This window comes from Aedes albopictus, chromosome 2 (assembly GCF_035046485.1).
Source record: "Aedes albopictus strain Foshan chromosome 2, AalbF5, whole genome shotgun sequence".
Lineage (NCBI taxonomy): Eukaryota > Metazoa > Arthropoda > Insecta > Diptera > Culicidae > Aedes > Aedes albopictus.
The window spans coordinates 27,246,098-27,267,436 of NC_085137.1; the positions used below are offsets into that span (position 1 = coordinate 27,246,098).

A 21,339-nucleotide genomic window follows, 5' to 3' on the forward strand; every position below is an offset into this window, starting at 1 on the left:
AAGACGTTTGTCCTTAAAGTTAAAGAACAATACGTAACCCTTAGCATATCTATACCTATTACCTCTTTCATAACTAAATGCAACACGATGAAATTGAATATAATAACCAGTGGCGATTCCCTAACCTCAAAACCACCTGTTCAACGAATGCAGATTCTTGATTTCTCACAATAAATTGACTTGCAATTTGTAGAAAATGACGATAGTAGCCGTGTCTCTCTCTCTTCTTGGCGTAACGCCCTCATTGGGACAAAGCCTGCTTCTCAGCTTAGTGTTCTATGAGCACTTCCATAGTTATTAACTGAGAGCTTCCTCTGCCAATGACCATTTTGCATGCGTGTATCGTGTGGCAGGCACGAAGATACTCTATGCCCAAGGAAGTCAAGGAAATTTCCTTTACGAAAAGATTCTGGACCGACCGGGAATCGAACCCGTCACCCTCAGCATGGTCATGCTGAATACCCGTGCGTTTACCGCCTCGGCTATATGGGCCCGTTAGTAGTAGCCGAATTTTCCGCAAATGCAACTTTTAAACGCAACACAATGAAATTGAATATAATATAATAACATTAATTCTAAAAGTATTATTTAACCCCTCAGCAGTCACGCTTATTTTGTACCAACAATACATTGAAAAAAGTTCACTTGTTCGTACATAAATCAGCGTGGTACTGGTAGGGGTGACCAATTTCTGGAAGATTAAGGATTTTTTACAAAACTTTTGCGAGAAATCATAGCTAAACTATTTTGGAAATTACGAACTCTTTTTTTTTTTTGACTAACCCAGAATTTTCTTCTATAATTTCCTTCCACAGTTTCTCTTATTTTTCTTCTTTATGGCTCTACGCCCCCACTTGGTCTGCCACGCTTCAACTTAGTGTTCTTTGAGCACTTCCACAGTTATTAATTGAAGGGCTTTCTTTGCCTGCCATTGCATGAATTTGTATATTGTGAGGCAAGGACAATGTTACACTATGCCCAGGGAGTCGAGAAAATTTTCTCGACTGGAACGGGAATCGAACCAGCCGTCTCCGCATTGGCGATCCATAGCCTTAACCACTAGGCTAACTGGAGACCCTTAACAGTTTCTCTAGTAGAACTTAATAGAAACCCGCCCGATTTTTTTTTGAAAATGTCTACATGATGTATTCTATGACAAGACCGTTCGCAATGCTGTTTTATTTTGTATGGCGAGTTTTAAAATTTTTAAAACTCGCCATACAAAATAAAACAGCATTGCGAACGGCCTAAATGGAGTTCTTTCAGTAATTAATCATCCTGTTTGCTGAATTCTTGAAGGTAATCTCGCGAAAGGCTTGAAACTATCACTGGAGGAAATCCAATATGTAAGAATCCCTGGAGACATTCTTAATTAATTTTCTCAAGGTATTTCCAGAGAACTCTCAAATAATGCAGTTCTAGAAAAAAAAAACCGTAATTCACCTGGAGGAATTCATGGACAAAATTCCTGGTTCCAGTATGCACTCCTCTAAAACTATCCTAAAGAATGCCAATATTAGTTGCTGGAAGAGTTCCTCGAAATCTGGTAATCCTGATGAAATTCTTGGGTGCATTCCTAGAAAAGATGATGAAATTTCTGAAGGAATCCCTGAATAATTTTTTAAAGAGATCCCAAGAGGAATGTCTGAATGAATCACCAGAGGAATTCCTGGAGCAATCCGTGGAAGAGTTCCCGGAACAATCCCTGGGAAAATTCTTGGAGAAATTCCAGGCGGAATTTCTGGATGAATTTCAGGAGAAACTCCTGAAACTCTTCAGCTGAAGAAATTAAAGGAGGACAGTGAATCAAAATTCAACCATCGCGCAACAATAACAACAATATCGCAACCTGAATTTGTTGCAACATTCTACTCAATGCGACATAGGTTTGTCCCAACTTGAACAGAATGGGACAAAGATCGTGCACCACGAGTTCAGAGTTTGTTAAGCCTTGCATTGTGATTTTCGAGCGGTAACTTCGAGTCGGTAAACACTGCAACGCTGCTGAAGATGTATCATCAAAAAGTTTCGATTTTGGGTTAATAATAATTGGTTATTCACGAGTTGAAAACTACGCAACAAATTCAGCTACCGTTTTGTCTGCAACAAAAAAAAAATCGAGATCATGTCATTATCTGTAACCAGTTGGGATAAAGAGTAATCACCGCGTCTTATTTGTTGCTTGTTTTGTGCCTCTTTTGTCTGACAATTCTCTTCACTGAAGGAGGATTTCCTGGAGAAATCCCTAGAGTAATCCCCAGAGATATTTTTGAAGGACTAAATGTAGGTTTTCCTGGAGAAATCCCTGAATAAAATCCTGAAAGTATCCCTGAAGAAATCCTGGAGTAAGGACTGTATCGTTAATTATAAGTACACCTGAAAATTGCTATATTTCAAAATGTTTTATTTATTTTGTAAATTAAATTCAACTACATTGTTTATTGATCATCAGAAAAGCCCATGACATGATTGTATATTTAATTTTTCGTGGATCTTTCCACCTCTCGCACTTTCTTCTTGGCGTGCTTCATAAGGTTTTGGACAACCGTTCCGACGATGGTTTGCTAACGTTGACCCAGTTTTTCTTGAATTTTGTGACGTCCTCTGCTCCTCTATCTTTTTCCGTAGTTCAGGGTGGCCAATAATTCCATTCTGCTCTATTATTTCTAATTATTAATCACTTTTTTATCATCCATGAAAATAATCTGTAATGCCAAGCTTGTTGCTGGTTTAACAGAAGTTGCAATATTTCGATATATTTTATTGAAAATACGACTTGCGTTATATTTAGATGTTGAGAATTTTAAAATCATAATATCGGTTGCTGAAGTCGATCTGTTAAGTCATTTAGAAAGTTATAACTGTTTTTATTCTTAGTTTTCAGCAGATCAAGAAGAAACAATAATTTATAATTCCTGCGTAATAATGTAAAGAGTTTCAGTAAACTTTAGTAAGGGCAATCTTCCTCTGAGTTAGTCTTGTATAGATGTCACCAAAATACAATAATGCTACAAAAACTAACAAGGGCACTCACATGTTTCTTTTCACTTGTCTACATCAAATTGAAATTGTGGGAAATGCATTTTAACAACAGCAACAAGGAATTGATGAAAGACAGACTAAATGGAGTAAATAGGACGTTGTCGTTGGCTAAATTTTAACGACAGTTATGTACAACTAAACTGAAACCTAGAATCAGTATTTTTACTTGGCCAAACGTAATTCTAAGCAGTTTTTTTGGCAAGTGTTACTAAAACAAATAATGTTATTATATGGAACATGAGAGACGAACACAAAACAATTTAGCCTATAGGCTTCTGAAAAAAATGTAAAATTGTTAAAAGAAATTAACGATTGCTCAAAGGAATTCAGCAATAAGGCCAGTTTCGTGTTCAAAAGGAATCGCTCAAGAAAGTTTTAGACCAATTCTTGGAATAAAAATTCCACAGTGACAGCCATTTGAATTGTCATTCCTTCGCAACTGCGTACTGCGAAGAAAAACGGTTTCTTGGGCGATTCATGCAATAATTTCTGTAATATAATTGCTTTCCATCAAAAGTTTGAATATTTTTCAAAGAAACCTGTGTGCCAAAAATGGCTGGATCTGAACATGTTGTTTATATTAAGTTGATATGAAACATCTTCAAAATTTTAACACAAGTATCAGGCATAATTGAAACAGTACTAGTGGAAATGATGTTTTGACGTTCAAACTAAAAATGAGAAGAAATGTGAAAGTACTTTACAGTTGCAAAAATGTACATGTACAGTTGTTACAGAAACCTATGTTTCATTGGCATTGCAAAAAAAGTCATCAGGAATTAAAATTCTTAAGAGATTATTTCTGAATTTTATCCAAAAGAATCTCTTGAAGTTCACCCAGGAGTTTAATTGAAAATTCAAACATATGTTAGTTCTGAAATTTATTCTGGAACAGCTCCTGAACCGATAGGGATTATTTTATTCAACACAAGTAAACAAAGAAGTAAAACCGGGAAAAAATTGAAAATTTCGGGAAAAAACCGGGAGAAAACCGGGAAATCAAAATCTGAAACTCACTGGCCACCCTGGTAGTTTCCCTTTCATCAAAGTTAACTATTTCTCAACGGGCCTTATTTGCGGGCAATGTAGAGGATTCATTGTCTTTTCCACAAATTGAACATTGTTTACTTCATACCTGTCAAAGGTGTCACGCGCATAGTGGCAGGATGCCAAATCCGGCCAAAGTAATGTAGGACCTGTGTGCTTTCAGATGAGTGGCAGAATAAGTTTCTGGAGACATTCCTTCCGGTATTTTTCGACGTTCATACCTGGGACGGTGAAGAAAGGTGAGGTGCCAAACCAACACATTTTTCCAATTTTTACGCAAAAAAATCGATTTTTCCTAATTCGTAACATCCGTGCCATGCTTAACAGTGAAAATCTGTGCCCCTGGAAGTGCCTTGTAGCCCAATTTGACATACGTTTTGTCATCCATGATTATCCACATGCAATTTTTGCTCAAAATATCGTCGTACAGCTTCCAAGCCCGAGTTTTCACATAATCCGCCAGAATTTGACTGCGTTTTGGACATTTCTGTTTTGGGTAGGTCTTCAGGGAATACACTCCTTGGCGCGTTGAACCATACCAACAAACGTTCCACACTTTTTTGCTCAATCTCTGATGTATACCTCCTATTTTCCTTTAACGATTTTGCAAATGTTGCTGTCCAAATTTGACTTGGACACACCTGGTATTTTGCCACGTCCGGGTGAGTCTTTCAGTGTGTTATGCATACCGAATCGTTTGATAGCATTTTGGACAACAAAAACCCTAACACATTCATTTTTTGCTAATTTTCTTAGCGATGATCATTTTTTATTGCAGTGCCTGGTCACAATCGATTTTCGCTTCTCCTCCGTAAACCCTCGCATTGTTGCACTTGAGGAAAAACTTTAACTTTTAATGAAGGTTATCAGTTGTTTACAACGTTAGCAACACATAGACACATAGCAGTTGTCAAAATAAGGCATAGTCTTTTTAATACAGAGCCTCAAAGGTGTACTCATAATTAACGATACAGTCCTTAATCTATAGAGGAATTTTGAGAGGAATTCCTAAAGAAATTCTGGAGGAATTCCTAGAGGAATTTTTTGATGAATTCCTGGAGCAATCCTTGGAAGCATTTCTGAAAGAATTGCTGGAGCAATCCTCGGTGGAATTTCTGAACGAATTCCTGAAGCAATTCTTGGAGAAATCTCTTAAAGAATACTTGAAGAAATCTCAGGTTGAATTTTCGGTGGAATTTTTGATGGAATCCCTGAGGAGTTTTTGAAAGTATACCTGAAGGAATTCCTGGAAGATTCCCTAGAGAAGTTTTGAGAGGAATCCCTGGACAAATTTCTGAATAAACTTTTAGATTTTTCCTAGAGAAATTTCTAGAGGGATCGCCAGAGGAATTACTGGAGGATTTCCTGAAGAATTTACCGGAGAAATTTCTTCAAGAATGCCTGGAAAAATTTATGGAGGAGACCATGGAGGAATTCCTGGAGAAATACCTAGAGTAATTCCTGGAGAAATCCTTAGAGTAATTCATGGAGAAATCCCTTGAGTAGGTAATTCTTGGAGGAATCCCTAGATATATTTTTGAAGGACTAACTGTAGGTTTTCCTGGAGAAATCCCTGAAGGAAATCCTGAAGGTATCCCTAAAGCAATCTTTGGAAAAATTCTTGGAGTAATCTCTAGAGGAAATCTGGGAGGAATTCCTAAAGAAAATCTGGAGGAATTCATGAATTCCTGGAGAAATCCTTGGAGACATTTCTGAAAAAATTGCTGAAGGAGTCCTCGGTGGAATTTCTGAACGAATTCCTGAAGCAATTTTTGGAGAAACCTCCTAAAGAATACTTGGAGGAATCTCAGGTTGAATTCTCGATGGAATCCCTGAGGAATTTTTAAAAGTATACCTGAAGGGATTCCTGGAAGATTCCCTAGAGAAATTTTGGGAGGAATCCCTGGGCAAATTTCTGAATAAATCTTTAGATTTTTCCTAGTGGAATTTCTGGAGGGATCGCCAGAGGAATTACTGGATGATTTCCTCAAAGAAATTACCGGAGGAATTTCTTCAAGAATGCCTGGAAAAATTTAAGGAGGAAACCGTGGAGGGATTCATGGGGAAATCTATAGAGGAATCCCTGAAGCAAGGAGGAATACTTGGAAATCCCTAAAGAAATACCAGGAAGAATTCCTGGTGGAGAGGTTTCGGGTGGTTTTAAAGGAGGCCTGAAAAATATGTGGGAGAGGTTTAGGTTGATCTACGAAGGTTTCAAAGATTTGTTTCTGAATGTATCATGAAGTTTGTTTCGTGAGTTTTAATAGGATTTCAAATCTAAAGAAGAACATTATCTATATTTTCAGATTATTGCATGGTTAACTTCATCAAACCGTCGTTTCTGGGAAGCGATCGGGAATTTAACAACCTGTACGCCAACCCTATCAAAAACGGACAACACAAGGATTCGGACAGCCGGGCGATCAAAATTATGAAACAGAGATCGTACGTTTTGCACAACAAACTGTCCAAGTTTGTTCAGGTGAGTGTTTTGTTTTGTGATACTTTGAAACGAAATTTCTTACAGTAGTATTTCACTTTCAGCGGAGAGAGGCCGGTGTACTGAAGGAATTCCTTCCGGAAAAGTTTGAGTATGTTTTGTTCGTTCCACTAACGCCTGTACAAGTAAGTCGCCTGAGGTTCGCCATTGATTCGCGAACGGTTTTATTTTTTTGTTATTTTTGGAAGTTTGTTGACTTCAATGTTTATTATACCTACATAATGCAATGCTGATTTGATTTTCAAACACTTTTAGGAAAAAATGTACGAAGTGTTTCTGCAAATGAACGAATACACAACTCCAACAGGGGAAGCCGGTGATGCAGCCAAGGGTAAAAAGTTCAAACTGCTTGCCGATTACACTTCACTCAGAAAGGTATGTTAGTACATATTGATTTTTTTTTAATTTCTTTGTTCATTAGTTTCAACTTCTGCCAACTTCTATTGGACACATCAACCCTGTTCCATTTACTTCTGTTACGGTCGCCATGTATGAAGTGCAACCCTAACCCACAGAGAAACAGACGTAACACTTAGAACAAATTTCATTAAAAAAATCGTCACGAAAGCATAATCGCCCAATGCTAAACGTACTGTGTTTGGCCAGGCCGCCACTAGATGGCGGTAGTGAGCAAACGTCAAACAGGAGCAAAAATGATACCAGCGCCGCGAGTGGTCAATCGACCTACTACTAAATATTTGAATCAACCGTTAAAAAGGTTATCGATGGGAGGCGATGAGAGTGTGACGTCTGTTCCTCTGTGCCTAACCCATCATTCAAAAAGTTTACGCTTTATCATCCCAAAGGTTAACCTTTCTCTTTACTTTTTCCACAGATTTGGACGCATCCCAAGGTTTTGGAGAAGGCATGGGAAACGGCCGTGCAGGAGAAAAACAAACGTGACGCCCGGTTCCGGTTGACCTCGACGCCGGATTCGGACGACGACCGGCCCGATGATTACAACGACATCTCGTCCGGTGCCCTCTCCGTCACGAACGATTGGTGGCGCAAACATTTGGAGGCCAATGATCTCGAGTCGCTGTACCCCAGCGGAAAGCTTCGGATAATGTTCGAAATATTGAAGCAGTGCGAGGAGCGAGGGGAGAAATGCTTGATCTTCTCGGCTTTCGTGGCGGTGTTGAACGTGGTAGAGCACTTCATGGCGAAGATACACAACCGGGAGAAGGAATCGATGGCTGATGTGTATGGGTACCGTTCTTTCAAGGGTCCGTGGGAACCAGGAAAGGATTACTATAGACTGGATGGAAAGACGCAGAAAAATCTTCGCCATCGTATGATTACGTCGTTCAATGATCCGTCCAACAAACGGACAAAGTGTTTCTTGATTTCGGCCAAGGCCGGAGGTCAGGGAATTAACCTTATCGGAGCAAACCGGGTGATTATCTTGGATACGTCGTGGAACCCTTCCAATGACCAGCAGAACATTTTCCGGATATTCCGATTGGGTCAGAAGAGGAAGTGTTTTGTGTATAGATTACTAGCGATGGGTACCATGGAGGAAAAAGTGTACTCACGATCAGTGACAAAGCAGGCCATGAGTTTCCGAGTGGTGGACGAGCAGCAGATCGATAGGCATTACAGTTTTTCGGAACTGGCCGAACTGTACAACCTTTCAAAAGTGGCCGATCAAGTGCGAGAGGTACCAATTCTACCCGCTGATGATGTTCTGGCGTCACTGTTGAGGAACCATCCGGATTGTGTGTTCAAATATCACGAGCATGACTCTTTGTTGGAAAATAAACCGGAACAGGATCTGAGCGAGGAAGACAAACGGGAAGCTTGGGCAGCATACGAGCGGGAAATCCAGAACAACGAAAAGCCATCCTACCTGGGAGGCAATATGAATATGATGCCCAATTTCATGAATCCCATGTTTCCGGGTGCACCTGGAACCGGAATTGGACCGTACCCACCGTTGAGCTATTCCGGGCTATCAGGAACTTTGGCCGATATGTATAGGAGCGATTTCGGATACGGTTCCGGAATGAATCGGTTAATGTACCCTTATGGGAACCAATCGTATCCGATGGTGAACGATCCGAGTTATTCCTCAATAATGGGAAAATCTCCTTACCAAAACTTTGGTCTTCCCTCGGCGGCCTCGGGTAGTTTACCGGACTTTGGATTAACGGGGGCCATGAACGGGCAGGGCGCCAGTGGAACCACAAACTACAATTCAACCGTAGCGCTTCAAAGCCTACTAGATCTGTACGCCAAATCCATGTCTACTGCGATGAGTTCCAGTACAATCACAACCGCAACTGCAACCTCCGTTTCTCCCAGTACATCGACTTCTGCGGCCGGTGTCTCACCCTACAACGCACTCAGTTCCCTGAAGCAGTTCAACGGGTTTCCACCAGTGCCATCCATTCCAACTCCCGTTCCTCATTCGTCTCCTCAACTACCCCCACCAAAAACCTCCCAAAGCCCTAGTAGCATGACTGGAAACGCAGCGCTCATCAACATGCTCAATGAAGTACCCATGCCAATGTCATCGGCTGCGTCGTCTGGACCGTTTTCTCATTTGAAAACTCCGCTACCTGCTCCCTCCATTCATATCCCACGGAGTACTCCCAGTTCGCTAACAGCCATCACCACCACTACCTCCTCTTCCTCTACGCCAGTATTATCTACCACAACTACCGCCAATACAACGTCATCGTTGACATCTGCCCTGAATATTCCGCAACCATCGTCACGACTCAATCTTCATAAACCCCCGGATAGAGCTAAACCTGGTCACAATCCCCAGCCAGTACCGCTGACAACCACAGTTGTGGCAAGCGACGACGACGATGTAGACGATGACGGTATTCCCCGACCACATATCATTGTTCGGGATCCACTATCCATCAATGCAAACTCGAGTTCGAAATCTCAGCAAGAACAGGACAAAACCGTTAAGAAGTTCAACATGGGCATAGTCTACCCGGAGGAGAAGAAGAAGGATCAATCCAAAGACATCATGCTCAGTGCCAAGAGCATAACCACCCTGGCTAAACCACAAATTGCCGTGAAAAACGTGGAAAGCATGAAGGCCGTTCCTCCGGCAGGAATTAGGACATCTTCATCGCCCGTGTCGGTAATGTCCCGGGTGTCATCTTCCGGTAGCAAATCAATTCGAGCATCTCCGGTGCAAAATCTAGTCGCTAGCCCGAAGACACCACAACCCCCCTCTAGGCAACATCCTCTAATTCGTACTCCGCTGTCCACTGGCTCATCTGCTGTGCTCAGCAACAAGCAATCTCCCCACCCAAGGCAGCAAGTTCCGGTAATAACGAGCGCCAAATCGTTGCAGCTCAGCACACCCAATCTAACATCCGCAGGAAACTCCATCGCACCTCAGTCGAGGCCGCCTGCTTCGATTGTATCGCCCACCGCAACGAACCCAAGTACGCCTAGAGGTGCGATAGCAGCCCAGCAACTGCGAGAGCTACAGCAACGAATCAGTTTGAATAACAGCAATAGCAGTAGTAATTCCAGCCACTTGGGAATGTCGAAATCGAGAAAGCCATCTATTCAACCGACTAATCAACGTCAAGCCACCGCAAAGCAGCAATCCACGGCAGCTCATCCAGTTGGAATATTTGCGTCGCCTTCTGCGGCAACCCATCTAACCAGCCAAAAGCAACTCAAGTCACAGGTTACTTCGTCTAGTGCCAGTCCCGCAGCTGCGACGGCGATTGGTGGTCGGGCAACCAACAAATCTTCTTTGTCGGATAGCGTTAGCATAACGAAGATTACCAGCGCTGGTCAACGGATAGCGATGACCAATCCATCCACGATGCTGAACGCGTCGTCTTCCGTTGCGACGACGAATTCCAGCACCTCGAATTCGACCTTGGGCATGAATCCTTCCGCACTGGGTGCGAGTCTTGGCCGAAAGCAGGACTTGGTCATTACGAAGACAACTCCCGGCGGTGCTACGGCGACCGTGCGGAAGGTGCTCCCCGGGCCGAATATGATCGTGAAGGCACACAGCGGACTGCCGAACGCGGCTATCAAGCGTGCTTTGTGAGTTTTTGTAACGAGACTGATTTAAATACAATGTTAACGAATATGAACGAACTGAATTTCCGACAGATGAGACGCTGTAATTTAAACTGAACCTACGACTTTTCCCAAAAAGGGATTGATAATTTTAGAGCATATTCCTAGAGAAACCGAAATATTAAGTCTCATGTGTACATATATCAGTTCGTTTGCTTCACAATGATTATTCTAAATACGAAACTTAATTCAATTTATCTAAAATTTAGCCCCACCATGTCGCCAACCATGAAACAACCCGGACCATCTCAGTTGATATCAAGCATGTCGAATGCAGCCTCGTCATCGAGTGCAACAGGATCGAGTTTGCCAGCCGGCCTGACTACCACCAACAGCATAACCGTGCGAAAGCGGAAAGCACCCGAAACAACTCTGATCGACAGCCTCAAGGCCAAGAACAGCTCGATCACGATCAGTGAAGTTCGTTCGGCTTATCAACCACCGCCGGCGAAAAAGCCCCTTCAGGTATGAGAACTGTTGCTGACTTTTGTATAAGAATCGTGTTGATGCTCGTTTTTTTTTCTATACACAGGGCCTACCGATGCAGTCACAAAAACGGTTTGGCAGTGGGATAACGATTACACCACGAAAGCCCGCACCTCAGCCACCGCAGCGTAAGTTTATTTAATAAAAGTTGCTTCAAGTGCACACGAATATTCCACTAGGATTATTAGGTACATTCTTGAAACAGACTGATGAATTCCTTATACAGGGTGTTAGGTTCCTGAGTGCAAACTTTTTAAAGGGTGATAGAGGACCGTAAATGGTGAAAAAAAATTGTTCTACGCATATGGTCAAATCTCAACCGTTACGTAGTTATTGAACTCCCCATGTTTTTGACTCTTATTGCCTTAACTGGCTATAACTTTAAAATGGTCAAACTTATCGCAGTTTTTTTTTTACTCTTATTCGAAAGATTATTGAATTTTCTATCAAATGGCATCTTTGAATCGATTGGTTTAGTTAAGAACATAATTTTCTAGAGCAAATAGCTTAAAAGTTATGTGTTTTAATTTGTTATTGTCAATTATCTTTGAAAAATGCGTAATAATTTAAAATTCTTTCTTTGGCAAAGTTGTGGCCCCTGTTCCACTATACAATTCGTTCTTTGACATCAAACGTCTATCTTTTATCGTTTTCTTGTATATGGTCAGATCGATTGTGTTAGTCGGTTCCCCGAATGCCGTTTTCCCGAAAAGAATATACATTACATTCTTGTTCGAAATGATCACTTGCCACAAAATGTTCGTGATCCTGTTGACTAGGTTGCTCAAAAAGTTAACTGATCACAATTTCAGGGTGTCTACTACCTGGAAAACCGGGAATCCTCAGGGAGTTTTATTTAACAGGGAAAAACCTGGAATACTCAGGGAAATTTTACTCCGATAAAAAAAACATTGGGTCGTATGAATATAAACCTGTTGGTAAAAAAAAAAAAATATAGAAATTTCGCTACAAGGATTTTTTTCCAGAAATTCCGCCATGGTTTCTTTCTGGAACTTCTTTAGAAATACCTCCTGGAATGTCTCCCAGGATTTCTTAAAAAAAATCCTTCCGCTTTTTTGGCGCTATTTTTCTTGGTATTCCTTTTTGTTTTTTTCCGGAAAGGTATACTTCCGGATTCCTTCCAGGATTCCTGAATTCCAACCGATTTCTCCTGGAGTTTTTCACGGGGGTGCTATTTCTTCCCGGAGTTTTTTTTTTTTTATATCTTTATTATCGAGACTTTCAGCCCAAGGCTGGTTCGTCTCCGATTCCCGGAGTTCCTCCAGATTTTGCTCAAAGTAATCTTCGTAGGATTTCTACCAGAATTGATCCCGAATAGGCTCAGTGTACCAGTTATGGCTATAGTACCTCAAATTCGCCATAGTTGATTTTCAACCTTTAAAGATACAAATCAACAAGAAAAAAAATCGTGAACAACAGGTCACGATCCCAAAAGATGATTGCAATCATTCAAACTTCACAATTTGCTCAAATTATTGTAGAAATAAATCATTTTCCTTAACTTTTCGGCCTCCTTGCACCCTATTTCGCCATAGTGTACCAGTTATGGCAAATCCCATAAAGGAATGCATGCGTAAATAGTGCGAAGTGGAACCCAAATTAACAAATGTGTCCATAACTGGTACAGGGTTCCTATCATTGGCACACGCCGTAATAAATACTAAAAGTAGTTTGAAGTAGTATGAAGACTAATCAATCATTTGACTTATTGTTTACATTCGTCGGTCTTCTTCTTATTTTTGTATGAATAGTTTTTCTTAGGTGGTGCGATAACTGGTACAGGTACCCTACTCTATAAGAATTTTTTTCGGCATAAATCGTGGAATGTCTTTCGGCATACCTCATGGAAATTTTACCCATTTTTCCTTCCGGTGTTCGTCTTGGTACTTCCCCAGAAGATTGTAATTGTAATTGTAATTGTAATTGCTCAGTCCACACCCAGGCCGACAACTGTCAGCCCATCTGCTTGTAGGCAGATGTGGACCTACTAAGCCTCCCCCGTTAACATGTCCTACACCGAATTAGCACACCGGGATCTTCCACAGGCAGGCGCTGGCGTTAGCAGTCCCAACAAGTGTCAGATACATTAAATAGATGGGGTAGAGGATATAGGAAGATGTGGGAATAGGATGGGAAGAGGTAGAAAATGAAGAGATAGTAGAGAGGTTTTGATTTTGTTGCTGAAACGAGAAAAAGAAAGAATGATAAAGAACATTAGCGATATGTTCATAGATTATGATTTGGTCGATAATTTCTCATCTATTTTGTTTCCATATCGTTGCATTGTTGACCATTTTCATCGCCTTTCTAGTTTTTGTTAGGGCGTTTTTTCGTCATTTCCTCTTTGCCGGTTGGCCACGTTCGGGATGTATGTAGAAAAGCATGCATTTAATATGATTAGTACGACAGTAATTGTGATTGCTCAGTACTTCCAGCACATTTGTCCGCAGTACATATCAGGCATCCCGTTTTAACAAGTCCTACACAGAATTAGAAACCCGGATCTCCCACAGACAGTGTCAGATAAGTTCAATTGAGGATAGGAAGCGGCGAAATGAGAAGACAGTAGAGAAGGTTTGGTACATTGGTAGCTGTGTTCATGTGATGTTTGTCTGACATTGAAAAACTATTTTCCGTAGGTGTTTAACTCTCTACCCCAAATTTAATATCGAAAAAAAAAAAAAAAAAAAAAAAAATACATATATCTGATTAGATGTATAGTTTGGCAATTCTATGTCCATACATCTTTTATCAAGAAGGAATAATGTTGTTTACTGTTATAAAATAATTCAGTTAAAGAGTAGCTAATGCATTGCAATCCAGCAATAAATCTACAGAAAATGTCCCAATAAAAAGTTAACACTAGTTCAACTAACTACACAAACTAAAAAGTGTTATTATATTTTACCAATGATTTCATCCTAATCTTGACCCTAACATAGTTATGCGCTTAGTTGGACAATGACCAAAAATAGTGTTGTTTCGACAATAGTCACATACTATGCCCTACGACATTGACGATTCTATTGTCTATGGCTCACCTATTTAGCGCCACCCAGCAGGGACTTGGTCTGGTACCCAATTCAGTATATCCGCTCCACGTAATGTACCGTAACTCTTTCGATTTGTGATATATTACGCGGAACATTACTCTCTTCATTCGGATAGCGATTATGTAACCCATTGGATTAAAAACCTCCATCAAACATGAAGCGATTAATCGGAGACTGAAGACTCTATACCAAATTTGGCTCAGAGACAGGTAATCAGTGAAGTCAGTTTTTCTCGTTTGTCAGAGACGATTGATACGTATTAAGACAAACTTTCCACTGCATCTGCCAGCAATAATCGGTGATCGATCAACATTTCGAGTACCTACCCCAATTTACACAAGAATGCCAAGGATCACCGCTCATGCTTTACAATACAGTTGGAAAAACTAGAGCAACACCTGGCCACAATGATGCATAAAGCACTAAAGCGGACCGGAAGTGTCGGTGAGCCAGCCCCCACCACTTCCCCAGAAGATCTTCCCAGAATATCTTTCGGAGTTGCTAAAGGAGTTATTCCTTGGGTTTCTACTAAAGCTCCTCTAAGGGTTTCTGGAGGAGTTTTCACGAATTTACTGCAAGAGTTCCTCAAAAGATTTCTTTCATTTTTTTCCTGTGATATCTTCAAACAATTGCTTTGGGCTTTCTTCGAGATGTTCTTCCTGGTGTCCAGGGTATCCTACAGGAATTTCTTAAAAGTTTTCGCGAGGTTAATTTTGAAGTTTTACCCGAGATTTCTCTCGGAGTATCTCCTGGAACTTCTCTCAGAAGATTCCTTCCGGTGGACTGGACATTCTCCTGAGATTTTTTTTCTAGAGTGCTTTCTGGGTATTCCACAGGAGTTATTGCTGATATTTCTCATTAAATTCTTCTCTGTTATTCCTTCAGAGCCAGAATGTTCCTTGTTTTTGTAGAATGGGGCGGGGCAAGATGGGTCACCTAAGGATGGATCACCACAACTTTGTAAATACAAATCGTATTGGTTTGTATTCGTCCGCTACTCTTCAATACACTAGATAGCTATGCTAAAAGTCGATAAAAAGTTCATTAAATACAAAATATGATGTTAAACCAGCAGTTTTAAAAAGTGATCGATTTTGCGCCGTGAAAAAGTGCGGGGCAAGATGGGTCACCTTTTAGGTAATTCACATTTTCTCAACGAAAAACGTCAAAATATAATATTTGTTCCGCATTCATACATGCTCCATATCCATACTGAGTAAATAAGAGCTACTAGTAAACATTTTATAAATTTATTTGGATTATAAAAAAACTTTACGATTTGAGTGGTCCTAAGGCGGCTTGAAAATCGATGTTTTCACTAAAAAATTATCATAATTTCATGTTATAATTTTGAGCGTTCATTCCGCTTGATTGAAGTCATTTAGGGGTCATCCATTAAGTACGTCACGTTCCTAGGGGGGAGGGAGGGGGGGTTGTGAAAGTGTGACAAGCAATGTATTAGGTATAGGAAAACCCCGTACGAAGGGGGGATGGGGGGTCGAAAATTCCCAATTTTAGCGTGACGTACTTAATGGATGCTCCCTTATGAGATAGTCTAGTAATAAAAAATAAATATCTTTTGAATGCTCCAAAAATACGTTTAAAATTGAAGGTGACCCATCTTGCCCCGCGGCCGTTTATATGGAGATTATATGGAATGTATCGCATAAGAAAAATGGCTAAAAGCCATTTTATTTTTTATTTCCAATGAGAGTGAATAATTTTTCAATCAATGCCCCAAACTTTTGTATATTCATGCTGGTCATTTAAAAAAAATATTAACATAATCAAAACATGAGTAATGCGCCCGAAAATAGCACTGACCCATCTTGCCCCGCCCCACCCTACTGGATTTCTTGCAGTGATCCACCTGAGATTTTTTACAGATATTCTTTGCATTATTCCCAAAATTCTTCCTGGAATCTTTTCCATAAAATTGTCCCGATATTCTGGAAACTCCTTTAGGGATTTCTGTTATTCTGTTATTCTGTTATAATCAACGCACCCCCGGGCCGTGGCCAATCTGCGTTGTTTCGCTGGGCGATACGTCTACCAGTAGACTTGTATCTGCCCTATGCTAAACCGATTAGCATATCAAGTCCTTTCCACTGATAAGTAGGCTCGAATGTCCCGCCCCTCCCTATAACCCATAGGGGGAAATAAGGAGTTTCCAGTTTCAAGTATTGTATTGATTATGACACCAACTCTTTCTATTCCTTGAGAAAAAAAATCACTAGACTTGGATTATCAGACTACTATTAATAATGAACATAATTAAGATACAAGTTTACATACACAATTGTAAAAGCAGTGTCAGATACTTTAAAGTGAATTGAAAAATGTGAATAAGATAAATTGTAAACTATTTCGCGGCGACACGAATGCTTCAATAGTGTCATAAATAAAGGCGCAAACAAACAAATAATTGATATTGAAGTATGCATATTGAAGTATTTATCTATTAGCAAAGTAGTAGAAAGAGTTGGGTGCCTGATTATAAAATTGTTGTACTTATCTTGTGTGTTTCGGACAAGTCCCGCTTGTGTTGGCCATTAGGACACTTCTTGCTTCAAAACGGTCGTTTCTGAAATGGAAAGAGAATAATTGGCCGCACAACTCCGCAAATGGGCGGCCCGCACATATTAGTATAATGTTGCAATGATTGAAAATAATAGAGTATAATTGTTAATCTATATGAATACTGCTACTAGTTCAGGTTTCTCACCCTCCACGATTCTCTAGATACTGTTATAGCGTGTTTGTTGTAAATTTGTTAAAAAATGAAGCCTCCAAAACAGTTACGTGAAGTTGTATCAAAATTCTACAGAGTGTTGGGGAAGGGGAGGGGAAATAAACATACCGTCAAGGCGCCATTCACCGTGGGGGCTCCATTCACCGTGTGCCTTCGAATATTTTTTCATTATTTCCATATTATGATTGAATGATATGACAATTTCCCTTTAATTGCACCAATACAACACTAATGTATTGTTACCATGTCAAAACGCTCATTAAAAACATTTAAAAGTATCATTTTGACACTAAACTGTGTTTACATGAAGCGGGTTTCTGCTCGTTCACTGCATTCATAGTGAAAAACGAAAACTGCGCTAAGGTGATTTAAGCGATAAACTAAATGTAGTAACATTTTTATTCCGCCAAGAAGCAATTAAATTCACATATCAGTTATGTATTTTGCATTACCGAAGTAAGTTTAACAAGAAAGTACGATTACTCATACTTTTTAATTGAAACAAAAAGGCACGGTAAATGGGTACCCTAAAAATCAATGGTCTCCATTCACCGTGCCCCATATTGTCCCATATATCTAAAAAAAATCGAAAATTTGAACATTCGTTTTTCTAATAAAATCTTGCAAGTTATTACTTGAAATGAATTTAAATGAAGAAAATTCCCTTGGCTGGGTTGTTTTGATCATTTTTAAACAAAGTAGAATAAAATTTCTCATACACGGTGAATGGGTCCCTACTACCACGGTGAATGGTGACCTACCACGGAATTAGGCGACCTTACTACCCTTTACTAATTGTACTATATCACCAAATTTTGTGAAAAATTTTTTACTTCTGTGGATATTGCTTTAATTTTAACCTATAATGAAGGCAATTAAAAGCGGCACCAACAATGTTTATGAGACTGGTGTCAAATGACAGCCCTTATTTGCCCCAAATCCTCTTAGATCCACGGTGAATGGTGCCTTGACGGTACTTCTTCCTACACCTAGCAGTTCGGATCTTCTGTTCACACTGTCATTCCAACCTTCTTTCAGTGTGAAACGTTTCTGGATATGGAACGGGTGGTATCACTTTACGCTACTCTTCTATCATGAACATAGATAACTACTTTTAAAAATAAAAGTTTTGTCCTACTACCTATTTTATACCTGAAAGATGTTAATTGGTCAAATGTTTCGTTCAGCAAGTCTATGTCCATATTGATGATACTACCTTTTATTAATGAGTAATAATGTTGCTCACAGTTGTGAGGCAATATAACATTCAACTCGTTGAGGGCAAGTTATGAACCTACAGAAAATTTCTTATTAGGCTGTTACCCCTAAAACTACTAAACACATATTGAAACGAGAAATTGTATTGTAATAATTGATCCTAATCTTAACCCTATCACTGGAACGCGTTTGATATTGATATTGCTAATGATTTGGTTGGGCATTAAAAGTTTTTTTGGTTTCGACAATAGTCACATACTATGCCCTACGACATTGACGATTCTATTGTCTATGGCTCACCTATTTCGTGCCACCCAGCAGGGACTTGGTCTGGTACCCAATTCAGTATATCCGCTCCACTTAATATACCGCACCTCTTTTGATTTGTGATATATTACGCGGAACATTACTCTCTTCATTCGGATAGCGGCTATGTAACTTGTAACCCATTGGATTAAAAGCCTCCATCAAACATGAAGCGATTAATCGGAGACTGAAGACTCTATACCAAATTTGGCTCAGAGACAGGTAATCAGTGAGGTCAGTTTTTCTCGTTTGTCAGAGACGATTGATACGTATTAAGACAAACTTTCCACTGCATCTGCCAGCAATAATCGGTGATCGATCAACATTCCGAGTACCCCAATTTACACAAGAATGCCAAGGCTCACCGCTCATGCTTTACAATACAGTTGGAAAAACTAGAACAACACCTGGCCACAATGATGCATAAAGCACTAAAGCGGACCGGAAGTGTTGGTGAGCCAGCCCCCACCGAAATGGATCCCTATAACTTTCTGAATATAAATCGCATTTCTCTGTATTCTACCACGACTCTCAGATACACTAGTCAGCTATGATATAAGAGTATAAAAAAATTATAAAGTTTGAAACCTGCGTCTTGACAAACAATTTTCAAAACATGACCTATCTTGCCCCACCTCATTTTAACGGGGGCAAGATGGGTCAGCTATAAGAAAACTCGATTTTCCTCCAACAAAAAATACTATATCTTCTAGTTTTTCTCTATACATCTAAGCTTCATAAACGTACAGATTACATGAAGAAAGTGTTGAAACATATCGGTAGATTATTCTCAGAACTAGAAGATTTTTGTTCGGGTAACCATAAACGGACTTTGAAAACCTATATTTTTTGAAGGAAAATTTAAAAAATATGTTCTCAAATTTTCAGTGCTCTCATCGCTTCGATAATGTAGGTCACAGAATAGCCTTTCCATGAAAAATAAAACATTTTCAAAAACTATGCAAACATACCGAAAAATTAGGGTGACTCATCTTGCCCCATCTACACAATACACGAAAAAACGTTTTATTATTTATTTAGTTTTATTTTATTAAAATATTTTATTTTTTTCTGTGCGAGGAACGTATAGAATTTTCAAAACAATATACCACTTTTTTGTGTATCCCCGTCGTTCATCTGGGAAAAATATTGAAAGATTCAAAACTTATATTGTGCGATTGAAAACGGTACTGACCCATCTTGCCCCCTGATCCATCTTGCCCCCACATACCATACAATACAAAGACGACACGTTAAGTGCCCCACACAATGCATACGTTTGTGTGTGCGTGACAGTAGTTTGACACATTTCCCATGGGAAAACTGTCAAAAAAACGCAAACCTCGACGGAACGGACGCTATGTGCTCCAGGCTTTACTACACGGAGGCTACATTACTTCTAAATTAATCCCTGCGATTGTGCATCGACTGAAGGCATAACGAAATGCTATCGGCGAGCACGCAGAACGACGAGAGCATGAGAGACTATCCATTCCAGTGGTTCTCAACACTATTAAACAAGGATAGAATGATTTGGGAAAAATTTAAAATATGTTAATTGTAGCGATTAAATACAAAATAAACAATGACTTCTAAAAGGTGACTAAAACATCAATTTTTCAATGATTTAAAAAAAATGTAAATACGCTTTAAAATACACCAAAAACCATTTTGAGATATACATAACAGTCCTAAATATCAGCCAAAAATATAAAAAAAATTGATTTTCCACGAAACAAAAATTACAAAAATGCTCAAACTATACCCCGTCTAAAGGCGGGATTGGGTATTAGAGGGTTAACACGGAGCGGCTACGGATAAGAAGCTATTCTCGTGAAAAATTTCATCGCTTCGAGCGGGAATCGATCCCTCATCCATCCGGACTCTAACCGCATGGCTACGAGGCTCAACCAATGACATTCTTGAAACTTTGAATAGTTTTGGATGGATCTTCAAGAGGAATCCAGCAAGAATCTCTGGAAGTACTTCGGAAAAACTTTGCAAGAACTATCGGGACGTACTCAAATAGATATCTCGTGAAAGAATCCTGCGGAAATCCAGGAAGAAACTTTGGAAGAAATTCTAGGACATACGCTCAGAAATCTTGAAAGAATTTTTGAAGAGCAGGGAAATTTACTTATTTTCGGCAGTTTTGGGGGGTTTTTTGAAACCTGTTGAACTCAGAGTTGGCATCAATTCCTTCCCAACCAAGCTGAATATGATCAAGTTTCAGACAATTTGACCGAGATAAATCCCTCATGACGAAGAAAACAAACCAGCCGATGATACCCTAAGTCGCCCTTTATAATTTTTAGAAAATTTGGGTTATTTTTTTTTTTTTTCAATTATAAACTTTCAATATTTCATCTGGAAAAACCTGGAAAACGCAGGGAATTTTATTTTGAGTTATGAGTAGACACACTGAATTTGACAAGTCGTTAGGGTCAATTTCAAGCATAATTTTTCAAATCGACGTATCTAACTTTTTCACTGACACAGCGTAACAAAAATTAACTTTTGGTCTGTCTCAAGAGCAAACTTATGTGTCTCTGACAGATTTTGGGCCGCTGAATCCGAATCCGGGCTCAGATTTGCTCCAACACGTCACAATTTTGAGCTATACCTCAATTTATAGGGCAAAATATGCGATTTTGGGCGTTTTTGACTGCAAGCCATTAAGTATGGAAATATTTTTTTTTGAGCAATCAAAAGGTTAATTGGTCAATTAACATTTAAATTAACGACTCATGCAAAATATTTCGTTTTACCAAATCGATTTTTATAGTTTTAAGCGATTTATGTTAGTTACGATATTTCCCATACAAGTCACCCTCCAGAAGTTG

General features: G+C 39.6%; 1 protein-coding gene across 1 annotated transcript in view; it reads left to right on the forward strand.

Annotated features, from left to right (window-relative positions):
- The window catches only part of LOC109429657 (transcriptional regulator ATRX), a 42,381-nt gene that overhangs the window by 18,605 nt on the left and 2,437 nt on the right, over positions 1-21,339 (forward strand). Inside the window, exons 3-8 of the mRNA XM_062849340.1 lie at positions 6,396-6,571; positions 6,634-6,714; positions 6,845-6,964; positions 7,425-10,624; positions 10,870-11,125; positions 11,193-11,274. Of these exons, the coding sequence (XP_062705324.1) occupies positions 6,396-6,571; positions 6,634-6,714; positions 6,845-6,964; positions 7,425-10,624; positions 10,870-11,125; positions 11,193-11,274 (3,915 nt within the window). The remainder of the gene's footprint in view (positions 1-6,395; positions 6,572-6,633; positions 6,715-6,844; positions 6,965-7,424; positions 10,625-10,869; positions 11,126-11,192; positions 11,275-21,339) is intronic.